This window comes from Heteronotia binoei, chromosome 11 (assembly GCF_032191835.1).
Source record: "Heteronotia binoei isolate CCM8104 ecotype False Entrance Well chromosome 11, APGP_CSIRO_Hbin_v1, whole genome shotgun sequence".
NCBI classification, from domain to species: Eukaryota; Metazoa; Chordata; class Lepidosauria; order Squamata; family Gekkonidae; genus Heteronotia; species Heteronotia binoei.
The window spans coordinates 11,261,602-11,280,774 of record NC_083233.1 but is presented as its reverse complement, the minus strand read 5'-3'; the positions used below and the strand labels follow the sequence as shown (position 1 = coordinate 11,280,774).

The 19,173-nt window shown below is 49.3% G+C and overlaps 1 protein-coding gene across 2 annotated transcripts in view; it reads right to left on the bottom strand.

Moving 5' to 3' along the window:
* DCX (doublecortin) overlaps window positions 1–19,173 on the bottom strand; it is a 182,439-nt gene that overhangs the window by 38,571 nt on the left and 124,695 nt on the right. For both annotated transcript variants that reach the window (XM_060249729.1, XM_060249730.1), the window contains exon 3: window positions 9,329–9,431. In XM_060249729.1, the coding sequence (XP_060105712.1) occupies window positions 9,329–9,431 (103 nt within the window). The remainder of the gene's footprint in view (window positions 1–9,328; window positions 9,432–19,173) is intronic.

The window sequence follows — 19,173 nt, the reverse complement described above, 5'->3', positions numbered from 1 at the left end:
CCCCAAACCTTCAGGTATTTCCCGAACAAGAGTTAGCAATCCAGGCCCCACAGTTTTAGAGATGTTCCAAATCCTATTCATCCAACCTTTTCCCTGGACTGTAGAGTTCGAAATACCTTGGATCTGTCCCAAAGCATTAGGAACTCTCCTTTGGTTTGCACAGGCCCAATTTGTGAGGAGCTTTCTGCTCCTTTGAGCCTCTCCCTCCCCACCATTGCTAATGCACTAACAAAGCACTTCGGAAAGAAATCCTGGTATGATCAAGCTCGCAATTGCATCAAGATGCTTTTTAAATGCTGTTTTTGTGTGCAGCGTTGCATGAGAGCGCCAATGATACTCTACATAAAAAAGAAACTCAATGCAATTATATGCTTGATCACATCAAGACTTCTAGTATTCTATCAGTAAACAAGGGTGCAGTAGTAAAGCGGGAGGGTAAATACCATCCCTAGAAATCTCTCTTTGCCCCTTTGGTTGGCATGAGTTAGGCTGTAGCAGGGCTTTTTTTGTAACAGGAACTCCTTTGCCTATTAGGCCACACCCCCTGATGTAGCCAATCTTCCAAGAGCTTACAGGGCTCTTAGTACAGGGCCTACTGTAAGCTCTAGGAGGATTGGCTACATCAGGGATGTGTGGCCTAATATGCAAAGGAGTTTCTGCTAAAAAAAAAAAAAAAGCCCTGCTACAGCCTAACTCATGCCAACCAAAGGGGCAAAGAGAAATTTCTAGGGATGCCAGCCTCCAGGTGGAACCTGGCGATCCCCTGGAATTACAGCTCACCCCAGACTACCAAGATCAGTTCCCTGGGAGGAAAGGGATGCTGTGGAGGGTGGACTCTGGTCACTGTATCCCACTGCCCTCCCCAGGTTCCATCCCCAGACCTCCAGGAGTCTCTCCATCTGGGTCTAGCAACCCTATCTCCCATCCCCCACCAGTGACGGGGAGGGGGGGGAAATCTGACAAACACAGGAATTTCTTCTAATGTCTGGAAGCAGGGCTCTGTCAGCCTCTAAGTGGAGTCTGGAGTTCTCCTGAGATTACAGCTGATTCTCCAGGTGTTATGTATATGGACTCAAGTGAAGACTTTGGGTGTGCCTGCCGGGCTCATACACACTGAGCTTGGGGACTTGGAAACAAAAGGCTGCAGGATCCAAATCTCTGCAGCCCTAGACCAATCACAAAGCCCCACTGGTTTGAATGACTCAATGATGTGCTAGCGTGGGAATCCAGAGATGAATATAAGTTGGGCCGGTAGGCTCCATTCCCAGTCTTGCAATGTAGCCATATCCTATAGCATGTCTATTAAGGAGCTTATGATCACTCAACTGGTGACTCCTCCATGCATAGAACCCGCTATATTATAGTGGCAACGAAGGTGGGATCCGGATGAGCGAGGCCCAGGACCAACCAGCATCGCCAAACTCACGGAGCTCATGTGTTACCACGCAACAGGCATGGCCACCGCGTCCGGATCGCAAAACTCCATTCCAGAGTTCGACATAGCACAGCCCGAGGCCTGGGTCAAAAGACTTAAGTACCACCTCGTGGCGGAACGAATCAAGGATGACGAACCTGAAATCAAAAAGGCCATCCTGCTGAGCAACTGCGGGATCGCAACCCTACAGCTCGTAGAGGGCCTGGTCGTGCCAGGAATGCTCAAAGCATCCTCCTTCTATGAGATCATCAAGGCGCCGACTGGCCATTTCGTCCCGAAGCCTACCCACCTCACCTGGAGGCTACAGTTCCTCGATAGATTCCAGGAACCTAATGAGACGGCCGCAATCTTCCTGGCCCGCTTGCGTGACATGGGAAGGAAGGCGGACTATGGCATGCAACTGGAAGATGCCCTGATTGTGAAGTTCACTCACGGCCTCCGGGACTCGAAGGCACGTAGGAAGATTGGTTCGGAAGACGATCCTACTCTGACGAAGGTGCTACAGATAGCCACTGCCGCCGAAGATGCAAGTAAGGAGAAGGGCCGCCGCCTGGGCACCAGCGCTTGCCATCTGCGACTGGCCACAGAGTTGGAAGACTCTGACGGGGACAATACCCTGAAACTGCACCTGGCAAGTCGACAAAAGCCACAAGAATGGCCGACAGAAACAACCACCCCCAAGACCTGTGCCAGCTGTGGGGAGCCACACAAGCAATGCACCTGCAGGTTCCGGAGCATGACCTGCCACATGCAGAAAGGCCGGGCACCTGGCCCGGGTCTGCTGATCATTGGCACAGTGACAAGGGAAACCTCCACACCAACAAGATGGCTGCCGCCACGACATACAGGCACTCTCCACAGCAGGGACCCAGGTATACCAACTGCTCCTTTTGTCCCCCGATAAGTACCACGTGACTGTATTCATTGACGGCAAGCCCTGCAAAATGGAAGTAGATTCTGGGGCAGGCCAGATGGTCATTTCAGCCCGCACCTTTAGGGGGTTATGCCCAGGAGGAGAGGCCCAATTACAACCATCCCCATTCATAGTCTGCAATTTTTCAAAGCGGGAGGTTGTGGGCCTGGTCCAAGTCACTTACAGGAGGTTCAAGGGCAAGCTTCCCCTAATCGTAGCCAAAGGGGGCCTGAGTAGCCTTCTGGGGTGGGCCTGGTTCAAGGCCCTAGGGATACTAGCAACGGGTATCCATCACGCTCCCATTCAAAGAGACTTCCAAACCGTGTGCGAGGAATTTCCCGCTGTGCACGACGAAACTCTGGGAACGTACACAGGGGACCCCGTAGCGCTACAGTTAAACCCGAATGTGCAGCCCGTATGGCTGAAGGCCAGGTGCGTGTCCCTAGCGTTGAGACCCAAGATTGAAGAGGAGCTAGACCACCTCATGGCTCAAGGGGTCCTAGAACCAGTAGCGAACACGAAGTGGAAATCCCCCATTGTCACCCCGATCAAGGGTAATGGCAGCATCCGCATCTGTGCTCATTACAAATGCACGATTAATAAGGTGCTGCAGGGCCATGCCTACCCAGTTCCAGTGGTGAGCCATGTCCTAGCTTTATTAGTGGGGGCAAAGATTTTTGGGAAACTGGACCTGGCACAGGCATACCAACAGCTCCCTATGGACGCCGCCACAGCAGAGGTGCAAACTATCGTTACGCACCGAGGGGCCTTCAGAGTAAAGAGCTTGCAGTTCGGGTTCAGTGTGGCTCTGGGAATCTTTCAGAACCTGATGGACTCCCTTCTTAAAGGTATTCCTGGGGTCCAGCCGTTCTTCGGTGATGTGCTGATAGCCGCCACCAAAGAGGAGTTCACCAGCTGCCTCTGGGCTGTGTTGCAGAGGTTCGACGGGGCAGGGTTGAAGGTGAAACGGGAGAAATGTGTGTTGGGGGTGCCCTCCATTGATTTCCTAGGGAATACGGTGGACGCGAGCGGCATTCACCCAACTCAGGATAAAATAAAGGCCATTTGTGATGTGCCGGCTCCCACCAACAAGGCGGAATTACAATTCCTCTTAGGAATCCTCAGTTTCTATCACGCCTTCCTCCCCCACAAAGCAGTGGTAACGGAGCCCTTACACAGACTGTTGGACAAACGAGCACCATGGGTTTGGGGTCGCCGGCAAGCTGCTGCTTTTCAGGCTGTAAAAGACATTCTAACGTCCAACAGCTTGCTGGCGCACTTCAACGAGAGGCTGTCCGTTGTTTTAGTATGCGATGCATCGCCCTACAGGGTGGGCGCCATTCTGGCGCACGTACTACTGGATGGCTGCGAGTTTCCAGTAGCTTACTATTCGAGGACTCTGCAGAAACTGGAGCGAAACTACACTCAGATAGACAAAGGGCCTGGCCATTGTGGCGGGGGTTAAAAAATCCCACGATTTCTCGTATGGCTGGCCCTTCACCATCCTGACGGACCACAAACCCCTACTGGGCCTGTTCGCCCCTGACCACCAAGCACCCCAAATGCACCCCAACCTTGGGTGCTGAGGTGGTCCATTTTCCTCCCAGGGTAACAGTACGACCTCAAATACCTCCCGGGGAAGGCGATGGGCCATGCCAGATCATGTCGTTAGAGTCCCTCCCAGACCGCCCAGTGCATGCCAAGGACATTGCCTGCTGCTCCTCCAAGGACAAAACTCTATCTCGAGTTCTGGACTGGGTATGGAGGCGGTGGCCGGAAGGCTGGGTGGGCTCTGAATTCTTGGTATTTGCATCTCATAGAGATGAACTGTCTGTACATAAAGGATGTCTGTTGTGAGGAAGTAGAGTGGTGGTGCCCCCGGTACTGCGGCAGTGAGTCCTAATAGCCCTGCATGAGACCCACCTGGAAATTGTGTGCATGAAGGCGCTAACCCGCAGCTATGTGTGGTGGCCCGGGATAGATGAAGCAATTGAATCCTGGGTGGCCGGATGTCAGCCATGTCAGGAGACCCGACCAGCCGCCCCGGGCCCCAGCACAACATTGGGAGTCCACTCGCAACCCCTGGTCCCGTTTGCACCTCGACTTCACAGGGCCACTCCAGGGGCAGGTATTCTTCATTATTGTGGACACCTATTCTAAGTGGATGGAGGTAATTCCAGTAGCATCCACATCCACGCGGGCGGCGCTAGGGGCCCTCCGCAGGGTTTTTGCCACCCATGGCCTCCCAGATACGTTGGTATCGGATAACGGGATGGCTTTCACCTCGGCCGAGTTCCAGGATTTCTGCGGCCGGAACTTAATAAAGCACATACAGTCGGCCCCCTTTCATCCCGCCACCAATGGCCAAGCAGAGAGGATGGTGCAGGTTACGAACGAAACACTCCACCGCATCATACATGGAGAGTGGGAAGCCCGCTTAGCCAAATGCCTCTTGGCACAACATTCCACCCCCAGCACCGTCACCGGCCATAGTCCAGCTGAGCAGCTCATGGGCTGACGGCTGACTACCCTGCTTGACTGTATGCACCCAGACCGAACTCCTGACCTACAAGAGGACTTAGCGTTTGCTAAAAACTTCGGGGATGGGCCAGCATGGGTTTCCAGAATATTGGGTGCTGTTATGTATGAGATTACATCCAAGGAAGGTTTCACAATGAGGCGGCACAATTATGGGCACACGAGTCGCCCGGAGAGGAGGGGGACGAGAGCGTCGCAAATCCGACAGCCACGCAGATGCCGCATCGTACGAGCTGGAGGAAGCAGAAAGACCATAAGCAACACCCCTGCCGGCAACCGAGATGGCAGAGCAACCAAGACTACCACCTGAACTAGATACCGTGGGGAACCCGGCTCTGCCAGCCGAGATCCCCTTGGCACCAAGCCCTACGCCCAGGCCGCCAAGAGCTGCCGCCGCATCCCCAGCCACACCAGCGCTCAGGCGGTCGACACGAGAGCATTGCAAGGCTGTGTACCTAAAAGACTATGTCCACTAGGAGCTTGCAAACTAAGGGGGGAGCGGTGTTATGTATTTGGACTCAAGTGAAGACTTTGGATGTGCCTGCCGGGCTCATTGGAGCCATACGGACTGAGCTGGGGGACTTGGGAACAAAGGGCTGCAGGATCCAAATCTCTGCAGCCCTAGACCAATCACAAGCCCCCGCTGGTTTGAATGACCCAATGATGTGCTAGCGCGGGAATCCAGAGATGTATATATAAATTGGGCCGGTAGGCCCCATTCCCAGTCTTGCAATGTTGCCATATTAAGAACATAAGAGAACATAAGAGAAGCCATGTTGGATCAGGCCGACGGCCCATCAAGTCCAACACTCTGTGTCACACAGTGGCAAAAAATGTTATATACACACATACACTGTGGCTAATAGCCACTGATGGACCTGTGCTCCATATTTTTATCTAAACCCCTCTTGAAGGTGGCTATACTTGTGGCCGCCACCACCTCCTGTGGCAGTGAATTCCACATGTTAATCACCCTTTGGGTGAAGAAGTACTTCCTTTTATCCGTTTTAACCTGCCTGCTCAGCAATTTCATCGAATGCCCACGAGTTCTTGTATTGTGAGAAAGGGAGAAAAGTACTTCTTTCTCTACTTTCTCCATTCCATGCATTATCTTGTAAACCTCTATCATGTCACCCCGCAGTCGACGTTTCTCCAAGCTAAAGAGTCCCAAGTGTTTCAACCTTTCTTCATAGGGAAAGTGCTCCAGCCCTTTAATCATTCTAGTTGCCCTTCTCTGCACCTTCTCTAAAGCTATAATATCCTTTTTGAGGTGCGGCGACCAGAACTGCACACAGTACTCCAAATGAGACCGCACCATCGATTTATACAGGGGCATTATGATACTGGCTGATTTGTTTTCAATTCCCTTCCTAATAATTCCCAGCATGGCATTGGCCTTTTTTATTGCAAACGCACACTGTCTTGACACTTTCAGTGAGTTATCTATCATGACCCCAAGATCTATAGCATGTCTATTAAAGAGCTTATGATCACTCAGCTGGCGGCTCCTCCATGCATAGAACCCACTATATTATACCAGGCTACAACAATCAGGTCCCCCAGAGGAAATGGCAGCTGTAGCGGACAGAGGCCATGATATCACTTCCCTGCGAACTTAGCCCCACCTCTTCAAACCCCACCCTCCATAGGATGTCCCGCCCCCAAATGTCAGGAGTTTCCTAAGCCAGGGTTGGCAACCTCCAGGTGGTGGCTGGAGATCTCCTGGGATTTCCAATGATCTCCAGGCAACAGAGATCAATGCCTGCATTAGACAGTGAACTCGATGGCATTATGCCCTGCCAAGCTCCCTCCTCAAACTCCAGCCCAAAAATCCCCAGGAATTTCCCAACCCAGAGCTGGCTATTGAGGCTGGAAGGAAAGGCTTACAAGAGAACATGGCCACACACAGATGAGTAAAAACCAGCAGAGAAACTTTCTGGTGCACATCTGAATGTGGGGAAAGGATGAAGAAATACTGGCAAAGGAAAGAGTCCCAAGCAGAACGGAGAAGCGGGAACTCTCTCTACTCATTCAGATCAGGCTCAAACTGCAGCCAATATCTTAGTCTCAAGTAGGCCTTCAGATTCTGTTAAATCTTCAGGGCAATTTCAGATTCTCTCTCTGAAAAACTTCACGCCTTATAATGTGAGGCTCAAAAACCACCTAAGTCAAAGCCAGACTTCTGGAAGATGTCACAATAGGGTTGCAAGTCCCCTGGTAGGAGTGTGGATCCCCCACCCCCAGTTCCTGTTTCCAGTGGCAGCGGAGGGGGGAGGGAGGGGGGAGATAAAATAAAATAATGGCTGCTGAATTTATGGCTTGACTCGCTTCCAGGGAGAAAGCCAGAAATGATGTCAGTCCTCTCTAGGAATCACTGGAAACTCTGTGGTTTTATCTTGAAATTCCTCACGATCCCTAGAGAGGACTGCCATCGCTTCAGGGTTTCCCCTGGAAGTGACTTCAGTCCTCTCTTCAAAATGCCAGAAAGTCACATGTGGGTCATGCGACTTGGGGGAAGATCATGTTGTATCAAATATGAATACAGGAGATCTAGGGGGAGAAAAACTTCCATGCCTCCAGGCATGACTCTATATGACATCTGTACATCCTTTTTGCTCTAAAGCACAAAAGAAAAGGAAATCCGATGCCCAGGTTGCACAAAAACCAGAGCAACACTGGATTCTGGAAGATAAATTACTTCTGTCAATGAACTGAATTTAGATATGTTGGCTCAAAATAATTTATTCTGTTTCTGATTCTCACTGGAAAAAACCACGGAAGGCTACAAAGCTTTATCATCCAGGCTTCTGGAAATCCCTCCTGAGTGTTCATCCAATTGGCTTATTAATTTCTTAATTAAATTCTTAGGGTGTTATGTTCTGTAATGAAGCATTTGGATCATTTAAAAAAGCAGTGTGATGAAATATCTTCTTCAGAATAAAAGTGAAAGTATTCCAGCGGTTGGAAATTGTCATCTTGCGGACAACTTTCTACTACTCTGTGAGGAAGGGCGACTGAAACGTGCTGGCCAGCTAGTGAGCGATGTCAGAGGTGGCGTTGGAGCATCCGTTACAAGATTCTGAAATTATTATATTTAATATATAGAAGAAGACATTGCACAAGCCCTTTATTAATTGGATGAGCCTGTTTGGACTGATATGAGGCATTTTGTATCAACGTACAGGAATTTATATATTGTTGTATTGATTTTGGTCAACCATCACCAGTGGTCTGACCTAGCCTCAGATCGCAAAGCATGGAGGCACACCATCCACCAGGCTGTCTCTTCCTTTGAGAACGCACGCATAGCTGGTCTCGAGGACAAAAGGAGATTGAGGAAGAATAGCACTGCTACAGCACCAACCCCAAATCGGACTTTTCCCTGCAGCCACTGTGGCCGGATCTGCCTGTCCCGCATTGGTCTTGTCAGCCACCAGCGAGCCTGCAGCAGACGTGGACTACTGCACTCTTCTTAAATCTTCGTTCGCGAAGTCAAGCCGAGATTGATTTTGGAATGAACTTGTATTGTTAGTTAATTAACCACCGCCTATTTTTGTTTTATACAAAATTATCCAGGTGGGGTCTGGAGCTCTCCCAGAATTACACCTGCTCTCCAGACTACAGAGGTCTGCTCCCCCAGAGGAAAGTGCTGCTTCAGAGGAGGGAACTCCAAACTCCACTTCTCAGGGCCCCTCCCCCTGAATGGCCACAAATCCCCCAGTCCAGAGTTGGCAACAGTCACAGCAACTGTGCCAGGTTGAAGCGGCTCAGCTCTGCACTCTAATTGAGCAGGACGTGTCGAAGAAAGAAGAAGGAGCTCCTGTTCTTCAGTCCCAGTTCAGTGAATTCACCTGGAGATTGTGTTTGCATCCAGGACGTCAGTGTGCCTACCTGGCGTAACACCAGCCTCTGCAACCACTCTGCTTTCGTTAAACTGCATTCTTTCACCGCTTTCAGATTTACAAACATGGCACAGCCATCCTTCAATACCTGGTTTTGCTAGTTTGGTTTTCAATAAAACAGCCACAAGATGATGCTCAGCATCTTAAAAAGAGTTTCCCCAGATACCAGATGTCAGAGTATCATCACCAAACAACAGAGATCAGTTCCCCTGGAGAAAATGGCCGCTTGGAGGGTGGAGTCTGCGGCATTATACCCTGCTGAGGCCCCTCCCCTCCCCAAAACCCCACTCTTCCCAGGTTCTACACCCCACCCAACCCCAAATCTCCAGGCACTTCCCAACCACGAGTTGGCACCTATATGTCAGAGTGCCTGTATCTTTTACAAGACCTACAGACCTGTGTGCTGCTAGTACAAGCACATGCATGCAAAACCCGATTATTGAAAATTCAATGGTCCCACAGAAACCCCAGTTTAAGCAGAGGCAAAAGTAGTGAGATCTCGCAAAAACACAGAGCACATCATCGCAAGACTGGCATTACCGTTCTCATCCAGAGAAAAGTCGTCCTGTGCATAGCGGAACTTTTCTGGACCACAGGCAATGAACACATCATCGTCCCCGAAGAAATCATGGAGGCAGGTCACCTACCGAGAGAACAAAGCAATTTGTTTAATTTAAATTGGCAGACCTGGTTATGGCTCAGGTTTCATGCAAACTCCTCCCCCTCAACTGCTAATGTTACAGTTTTTCATCGGCCTCTTGCGAGGCAAAGCCCACTTCGTGTATAAGCTCTTATTTTTAAAAACGGGAAACCTGCTACTTTGCAAATGGTAATGGTTCAAGACCTCACCAGTCACCACTAGTTGTGGCAAGATAGATAGATAGATAGATAGATAGATAGATAGATAGATAGATAGATAGATAGATAGATAGATAGATAGATAGATAGATAGATAGATAGATAGATAGATAGATAGATTGTCATTGTTCTCAAAAAAGGAAAATGAGAGCAACGAAATGAGGTGCTCTTCCACAAACATAGCAACACATCAACACTAAAGAAAAAAATATATACATAAACCATTTAAATACATCTAAAACAAATAACCATTCATAACCCTACATTTAGCCTACATCTAAAACAGATAACCATTCATAGCCCTGCATTTAGCCTAACCACAGCACGTGGATAGAAGCTGCCCTTAAATCTATTTGTCTTAGCTCTCTTTTTTTTTTCCCCAGGTGCTCTCCCCCCCCCCCCCCCAGGACTGAGCCTACCTCTAGACCCATATGGAGCTCATTCACCCTTAAGGACATGTGCTCTATTACTGGAGATGGTGCAACATGGAGACCAGTGTCATCTACCCTGTGTGCACCACACAGATGCAGAGAAGTCTAAGGTCTTTCTGCATCTGTGGAGTGTGGGATCCTCCACATCATCACCACCCTCTGGTAAGCATAAAGTAGGGTTGCCAGGACCCACCCCCCCTCCCGGCCACTAGTGGGGGCTGGGGGACTGGGTTGGGTAGGGCTGCCAAATCCAGGATAGGAAACTCCTGGACATTTGGAGATGGAGCCTGGGGAGAACAGTGGGGCTCAGTGCCATAGAGTCCGCCCTCTAGAGCATCCAGGGGAACTGATCTCTGTATTCTAGATAGGAGCTGTAATTCCAGGGGATCTCGTGGTCCTGCCCAAAGGCTGGCATCCCTAGCAAAAAGGGAGACAAGGCCTGCTTTCCATTGAGAGGGGCACAGAATATGGAGAGGTCACCAGATCTACTTGTAAGCTTGCTGTCATCACTGGACATGTGGAAGTCCTGGAGAGGAACCCAGAAGATGGATCCGTGTTATACCCAGTCAGCACCCTCTTTCGCAAAATAGCTCTGGAGGGCCAACGGACAGGGCAGAGAGGCCAGCATAAAGTAGCACTGCCTTTACTATAGCCTCCCAGCACAGAGGTTTATCGTCCTTAGGCTTGAAGTGAGGGACATGGGCATTGTTGTCTGTGCTGCTACGTCACTTCTGGGGGAAACCTGGAAGGGACATAGGGTAGCTGTAGAAATCATTGGAATCTCTCTACGGTAAAAGCCACATTCCTAGAGATACCCTCCGTCACCTACAACAACAACAACAACAACAAATTTTATTTGTATCCCGCCCTCCCCGCCAGAGCAGGCTCAGGGCGGCTAACAACATGGTTCAGGGTTGAATTATACAAATGGATAAAATTACATTAAACATTATAAGCATTTAATTAAAATCTGGTTAAGTTTTAAAATTAAATTAATTAATTTTTAAAAGTGCTAGTGCTATGTTTACTTTTTCTGATGGCGGTTTCCTTCGCAATTTCCCTTTTCATCAGGGAAAGCCAGTCTGAAGAGGAAGGTCTTGCAGGCCCTGCAGAACTGTTCTAGGTCCCACAGGGCCCGCATTTCCTCTGGAAGTTGGTTCCATAGGCTCGGGGCTATAGAGGAGAAGGCCCGGTTACGGGTGCTTTGCAACTTCACCTCTCTCGGTCCGGGGATAGTCAGCAGGTTTTTCCTGGCTGACCCCCCTAACCCTAACCCTAACCCTAACCTCTGGGATTCCCCCAGTGTAACATACTGCTACAAATGACATTAAAAAAGAAAGAACTTTTCCTCCCACTAGTGCTCACAGTGATGATGGGCATTCAGGGCTCCTTGGAGAATAGGACCGCCAGTAGGTAGAACAGAACAGCATCGTCATTGATGACCGGGGCAGAAAGCCTTGTCAGAACATCGTGCTGCCTTCCTAGGCCTACCAAACCACCACAAAAATGGAAGTCGTGTTATACCGCTGGCCTGACTGGAGACTTAAGGCCTACGGCCTCCGAACACAACATTTTCCAAGCACCGATTTGTTATTTTGATATTGTGTACCCCAACCGTGCATTGACCTGGATAGCCCAAGCTAGTCTGATCTCATTATGTCCCAAAGCTCAGGAGGGTTGGCCCTGGTTAGTACTTCCACCAAGGAAGTCCAGGGTCACTATGCAGAGGCAGGTAATGGCAAACTACCCGTTAACCCCTATGGGGTTGCCATAATCTGGCTGCAACTTCAATCAATCAATCAATTTTTATTTGTATCCCGCCCTCCCTGCCGAGGCAGGCTCAGGGCGGCTAACAACACAAGTCAATAATTTACATTGTACAATATTGAACAGTAGAATACAATTCAACAATTTAATTAAAACTCTATTAAAATTCTAAAAGCAATAAAATTAACTAATATGTTGAACATATGAAGCTGCCTTATGCTGAATCAGACCCTCGGTCCATCAAAGTCAGTATTGTCTACTCAGACTGGCAGCGGCTCTCCAGGGTCTCAAGCTGAGGTTTTCCACGCCTATTCGCCTGGACCCTTTTTCAGTGGAGATGCCAGGGATTGAACCTAGGACCTTCTGCTTCCCAAGCAGAAGCTCTGCCACTGAGCCACCGTCCCTTCACCGTTGGTGCTATTATACAGATGGTAAGCTTGCTCAGCAGTCTTTCTCTTGGTCGGTGAACGCCATTCGGAAAAGGATGGTCTTGCAGGCCCTGCGGAACTGTTCAAAGTCCCGCAGGGCCCACATATCCTCCGGAAGCTGGTTCCATAGGCGTGGAGCCACAGCAGAGAAGGCCCGAGTGCGGGTACTCTGTAGCTTTACCTCTTTTGGCCCGGGAATAGTCAGCAGGTTCTTCCCTGCTGACCTCAGTGCTCTCCGGGGTTCGTACGGGGAGAGACGGTCCCTAAGGTAGGCAGGTCCTCGGCCATATAGGGCTTTAAAGGTAATAACCAGCACTTTGTAACGAATCCAGTATATAACTGGCAGCCAGTGCAGTTCACGCAGCCCCGGCTGTATGTGCTCCCATTTTGGGAGCCCCAACAACAGTCTGGCAGCTGCGTTCTGCATAGGGTTGCCAAGTCCAATTCAAGAAATATCTGGGGACTTTGGGGGTGGAGCCAGGAGACTTTGGGGGTGGACCAGGAGACATTGGGGCGGAGCCAGGAACAAGAGTGTGACAAGCATAACTGAACTCCAAGAGAGTTCTGGCCATCACATTTAAAGGGACAGCACACCTTTTTAAATGTCTTCCTTCCATAGGAAATAATGAAGGATAAGGGCACCTTCTTTTGGGGCTCATAGAATTGGACCCCCTGGTCCAATCGTTTTGAAATTTGGGGGATACTTTGGGGAGAGGCACTAGATACTATATTGAAAATTTGGTGCCTCTACCTCAAAAAACAGCTCTCCCAGAGCCCCCGAAACCTGCAGATCAATTCCCCATTATACCCTATGAGAAGACGTTTCCCTCTCCACCCCCCCCCCCCCCCCCGTTTCTGGGAAATCTGATGCAGGGGACAGAACTCACTCACCTCCGGAGGTGCAAAGGCACATGGTCCTTTGGGGGCGTGGCTGGGCTCCCCTCCCTTCACCGGCCAGCTGACTGGGGGCGGGAAGCAGCCTGAGAAAACGGAAGAGCTCTGGCTGCCGTTCTCCTCCCTCCCCTCCCCCCGCTTTCCCTTTTATGGCCAGCGGGGGGAGGAGGCTCCAAATCTGGAGTCTCCAGGCCTAGCGGGGGATTTGGGAACCCTAGTTCTGCACCAGCTGCAGCTTCTGGGTTCAGCACAGAGGCAGCCCTATATGGCCGCCCTTGATGGCACTTTTCACTCCCACCACCCCAAGCACACCACAGCCGTCTCTTCTTGGAGCCTCTGCAGGTCATGTGAGGCTCATGCCTGTCAGCTGACCGCCTACTCAGTAACAGAACAGTTTGCTAGAACAGTTGCCCAGGTCGCTTCACAACATGGATGATTCGCGGAGGCGCAAGACAGGCTCCCCCACGGCTAGCACCTACCGATGACGGTTACATAAAGGGATGGGAAAGACAGACCTCCCTTGCGATGGCAGGGCGAGGCCAAGAACAATGGCGGCCACACAAATAACAAGCAAGAAACAAGCTCCCCTGCACTCCTCGTCAGCCCGAGCCCGACAATTTAATAGTACCTTATTGCGAACTCTCCGTTGTGATTGCACAGTAACAACAAGATAACTAAGTTTCACGATGAAGCTACTGGAAATAGCAATAATTCCACAGTGCCTCACATCACCCTGTCAGCCTGTCTTACAGAGAGCTCGAATTAAGGTGAGTCAGAGCGGACCAACTGCGTAAAGGGAACTGAAGCTCTGACTACAATCTTCTTTGGGTGCAATGTTTTAAAAAATGGTTACATACGCATCTGATTGTTAATTTCCTCTAAGCAGTCAGGAAGAGTCCTAAATATTTTAATTCTGTTCTCTAGGGTTGCCAGGTCCTGCCTCCTCCCCGGAGGGGGCTTTAGGAGGCATTCCCGGAGGAGCAGGGATGTCCCCAATGCAATGCCATCATACGGAAGTGATGTCATCACATTGCGGACTGGCACCCTGCACACCTGAACTCTAAAGTGGCAAATTCACCACTGGAGTTCAGGCACACACACACCACCTGCTTCTTGCAGACAACGTTTAAAGGGATCTTTTAAATGCTGACTGGAAGAAGCAGTGGCACCTGAACTCCAGTGCAAATTCTCTGGAAGTGGCTGCCTCTCTGCAAGATTTAAAGGACCCTCCAGCTGGTTGGCAGGTCATGTGCTCCTGCAAATCAGCTGGAGGGCCCATCAGTCACACTTGGGGTGGGGCTCCCCCCGCCAGCCTGCTGGAGGCGGGCAGGAGGCTCCAAAATTGGGGGATCCCCTGCCTCCACCTAGGGACTAGAAAACAAAATGCAAAACACAGCTATATTACTGGCAAAATAAACACAATTTTTATAAATACTTCAATAGCACCATTCAAGGCATAAATTTTATATGTTCAATATGTGCAAAAATGCTTTCAACAAATGAACCGCTGACAGCGGAGATCGAAGTCCATCTCAATTGTTCAAAAGTCCACTGTGTTCTTGACGTCCTGGGAGGAGCCAGCTTTACGATTCGTCAGGTTTAGAGAGTACTAAGTAATGCATAAATAATGAATACCCCAATTCACATTTCTGATGAAGCTCAACAGTGAAACGGCTAGTTCCAGCTTGCGGCCCCGTCACCAGAATCTTAATTAACGGGGTTCTTACTTCTGATCCGCTGGTGCAAGCAGGGCTCTTTTTCTAGCAGGAGCTCCTCTGCATATTAGGCCATGCCCCCTTGATGGAGCCCAATGGCCCAGAGTGGTAAAGCTGCAGTACTGTGGTCTGAACTCTCCACTCACGACCTGAGTTCGATTTCGGCGGAAGCGGGTTCAGGTAGCCGGCTCGAGGTTGACTCAGCCTTCCATCCTTCCAAGGTCGGTAAAATGAGTACCCAGCTTGCTGGGGGGAAAACGTAGATGACTGGGGAAGGCAATGGCAAACCACCCATTTTGAACATATGAAATTTGTGCCTTGAGTGGTACTATTGAAGTATTTATTAAAAAATTGTTTATTTTGCCAGTAATATAGCTGTGTTTTGCATTTCGTTTTCTAGTCCTGTACACAGCTTCCTCTTTCTTGGTTTTTCTTTGTGTTCCCACCTGGGGACTGGCATCTCTACATGTTATCTGTTTTTGACTGGTTCATCTCATGTGAATTTGGGACACAGAGAAACTTTGTAGACCGAATTGAACTCAAAGCCCTTTGTGGCTTGGGACCGGGGTATCTTCTTCTACATGTCCCTACCCAGCTGGGATTGAAGATCACAGGAAGAGGCCCTCTTGACTGTCCCCACAATTATGGAACGACCTCTCCAGGAGGTGCACCTGGACCCCTCACTGCCAATCTTCAGGAAGCAATGGAAGACTGTTTTATTTAGGACTGCATGAGACTAACTTAGTTTTTATTTAGTGGCAGTCCTCATTCATTTTTTAAAATTGTGACATTATGCGTTTTTATAACTGTTGCTTTATTGATTTTTATTGCTTTTATACTTGCTTTATTCATATTGTAACCAACTGGAGTTCATCGAGGGAGAAAGGCAGCTAATAAATAATTAATGTGTTAGATAAATATAATTAAAACTCCACTTGCCTTATAAAAGAGAGATTGTGCCCAATGCAAAGCCTTTCGAGCACCCACGATTATATACCGGGTCCAGTACAAAGTGTTGGTTATTACCTTTAAAGCCTTATATGGCCGAGGACCTGCCTACCTGAGGGACCGTCTTTCCCCATATGAACCCCAGAGAGCACTGAGGTCAGCCGGGAAAAACCTAATGACTATCCCTGGGCCGAAGGAAATAAAATATCAGAGTACCAGAGCACGGGCCTTTTCGATCGCGGCCCCTACCCTATGGAACCGACTCCCCGAGGAGGTGCGGGCCCTGCGGAACCTTGATCAGTTCCGCAGGGCCTGCAAGACCGCCCTTTTTAAACTTGCACACTTGCACTGCTAAGAAGATCGGTAATTAAAGATCCGCCAATGCGGTTTGAAGACCTATACCGCTGAATAACTGCACTTATTGGATTGGTTTTAATGTTATTAAGTTTAATGTTTTAATGTTTTATATTGTTAAATTTAAGGCTTTTATCTACTATTGTATGTTTTTATAAAATGTTGTTAGCCGCTGTGAGCCTGCCGAGGTGGGGAGGGCGGGATATAAATAAAATTTATTATTATTATTATTATTATTAAAAAAGTAAAAGTGATGATCTATAATAAAAATGATTGCAGCAAATGTGGGATAGTCGTTCTCCCACCTGTAGTCTCCAGAAGGTTCCTGGCTCCAGCCTCCCAATGGAGCTGAACTACGGCACTTCTCTTGGCACGCATCAACCCCCAGCCTGGCTCATGCAGCCCAAGTTGCAGCATTTACAGCGCCCATGCTTTCCCCCTAGAAGGTGCCATGCCTCCTGGGCTAAATGTACATAAGCTGACTGTCTACTGAGCCAGAAGTAGTTCATCTCCATTGCCACCAGACGGATCTGAACTGGACTGTGAATAAATTAATTGCAAGCCTTGGTAAATCCAATGCAAAGGTTTCCATGACCCTGATGGGTTTCAGCGTGTGACACTATTAAAGCAGAGGGAACGCAGAAAGCTTGACAGATACAAATGGCAAAGAGTTGCCGTTGCTATTCTCAATTTTCACACATCTTTTATACGCCATGCTGCGGATGTCATGTTTTAGATGTCACGTTGTGGGTGCCTGGGAAGTAAGACTTTGTAAAATTAATTCTGAAATTAGAGCATGCGATTCCTCATGCAATTCCACGGGGCCTGTAAGGCTGAGATGTTCTGCCGGGAGTTTGAGCAAGAGTTTCATCCTAAACTGCCCCCCTGCCTGCCTGCTTCAAGCTCGCTTCCCCCTCCCCCGCCCGCGAAGAAGCCGGCAGTCTGCAATTTGGAGAAATTACCATTCGCCATCTATTCTTGAATATTTAAATGTTCTGAAATGTATTTTAATTATGTTTTATTAAAACATTGTAAATCGCCCAGAGCGCTGCAGCAGCACGGATTGGGTGATCAATAAATTATTGATGATGACGACGCCAATATTCTGTTGATATCTGTTTTCTTCTTTGATCTATATTTATGTGCACAAAAGGGGACCCATGAAGAAGAAGAAGAAGATATTGGATTTATATCCCGCCCTCCACTCCGAAGAGTCTCAGAGCGGCTCACAATCTCCTTTACCTTCCTCCCCCCCCACAACAGACACCCTGTGAGGTAGTTGAAGATATTGGATTTATATCCCACCCTCCACTCCGAAGAGTCTCAGAGCGGCTCACAATCTTCTTTACCTTCCCCCCCACAAACACACACAACAGACACCCTGTGAGGTAGATGAAGATATTGGATTTATATCCCGCCCTCCACTCCGAAGAGTCTCAGAGCGGCTCACAATCTCCTTTACCTCCCCCCCCCCCCACAACAGACACCCTGTGAGGTAGATGAAGATATTGGATTTATATCCCGCCCTCCACTTCGAAGAGTCTCAGAGCGGCTCACAATCTCCTTTCCCTTCCTCCCCCACAACAGACACCCTGTGAGGTAGATGAAGATATTGGATTTATATCCCGCCCTCCACTTCGAAGAGTCTCAGAGTGGCTCACAATCTCCTTTACCTTCCTCCCCCACAACAGACACCCTGTGAGGTAGATGAAGATATTGGATTTATATCCCGCCCTCCACTTCGAAGAGTCTCAGAGTGGCTCACAATCTCCTTTACCTTCCTCCCCCACAACAAACACCCTGTGAGGTGGGTGGGGCTGGAGAGGGCTCTCACAGCGGCTGCCCTTTCAAGGACAACCTCTGCCAGAGCTATGACTGACCCAAGGCCATGCTAGCAGGTGCAAGTGGAGGAGTGGGGAATCAAAACCGGTTCTCCCAGATAAGAGTCCGCACACTTAACCACTACACCAAACTGGCTCTTGCTGATGAGGGGAAAACCCATTCCTGTAGCGGCCCCTGATTCACTGTGGGCGTTTTCGCACTTACCTTTTACTGGCGCGAGTACCCTCCTGACGCCGGCGAATCTGCAGGGATTTCGCACCAGAAGCGCCGGCGCACCCAGAAGCGCCGGCAACTTCCGTCGCTAAGCCAGCGCAAACGTTTTCCTGCATCTTTGCGATTTCCGTTTGCGCTGGCTTAGCCACTGAAGTTGCCGGCGCTTCTGGGTGCGCCGGCGCTTCTGGTGCGAAATCCCTGCAGATTCGCCGGCGTCAGGAGGGTACTCGCGCCAGTAAAAGGTAAGTGCGAAAACGCCCTGTCTCTTGTTCAGGCTTCCCCTGCCCCGATCCATTTGCTCTTTCTTCTCTCCATTCACCCTGCCCCTTTCCTATCCCTTCCCCCGCTCCTCCCTTCCATCCCTTGCTTCCCCACACATACTGCCGGCTTCATTCTCAAGTTGCCATCTTACCTGCCATCTCTAGCACCTCATCTAGGGTTGCGGATCACAAAGGTGGAGTTCTCATCATTACCCAAAATAGTGACAGATCTCAGAAGATGTTCTCACAAAATGTAAATGAACTCTTTTCTTTTTTTGATGACTGCATTAACAGATACCACTTGTACAGCTTGGGGAATTCTCCTAATTTTAAAAAGTTGCTTTGCATTTTCCCCACAAACCTGGGGTTTTGTTGAGACTTGTAATAACTCTATGACCCCCATTGTGTGGATTTTTTGATCAACACAGGAAAAGGGATATATAGCTATTAGATACAGCAGGGCCCACAACCTTTTAGAGCCTGTGGCCACTCTTGGAATTCTGACAACAGGGTGTTGGGCACAACCACAAAATGGCTGCTACAGAGGGCGGAGCCAACTATAAAATTACTGCTGCAGGAGGCGGGGCCACACACACAAGAAGGCCAACCACAGGGGAGAAGGGGGGGGATAATTTAAAATACAGTAGGAAAGAGCTATGAGAGAATGAAGTGTAG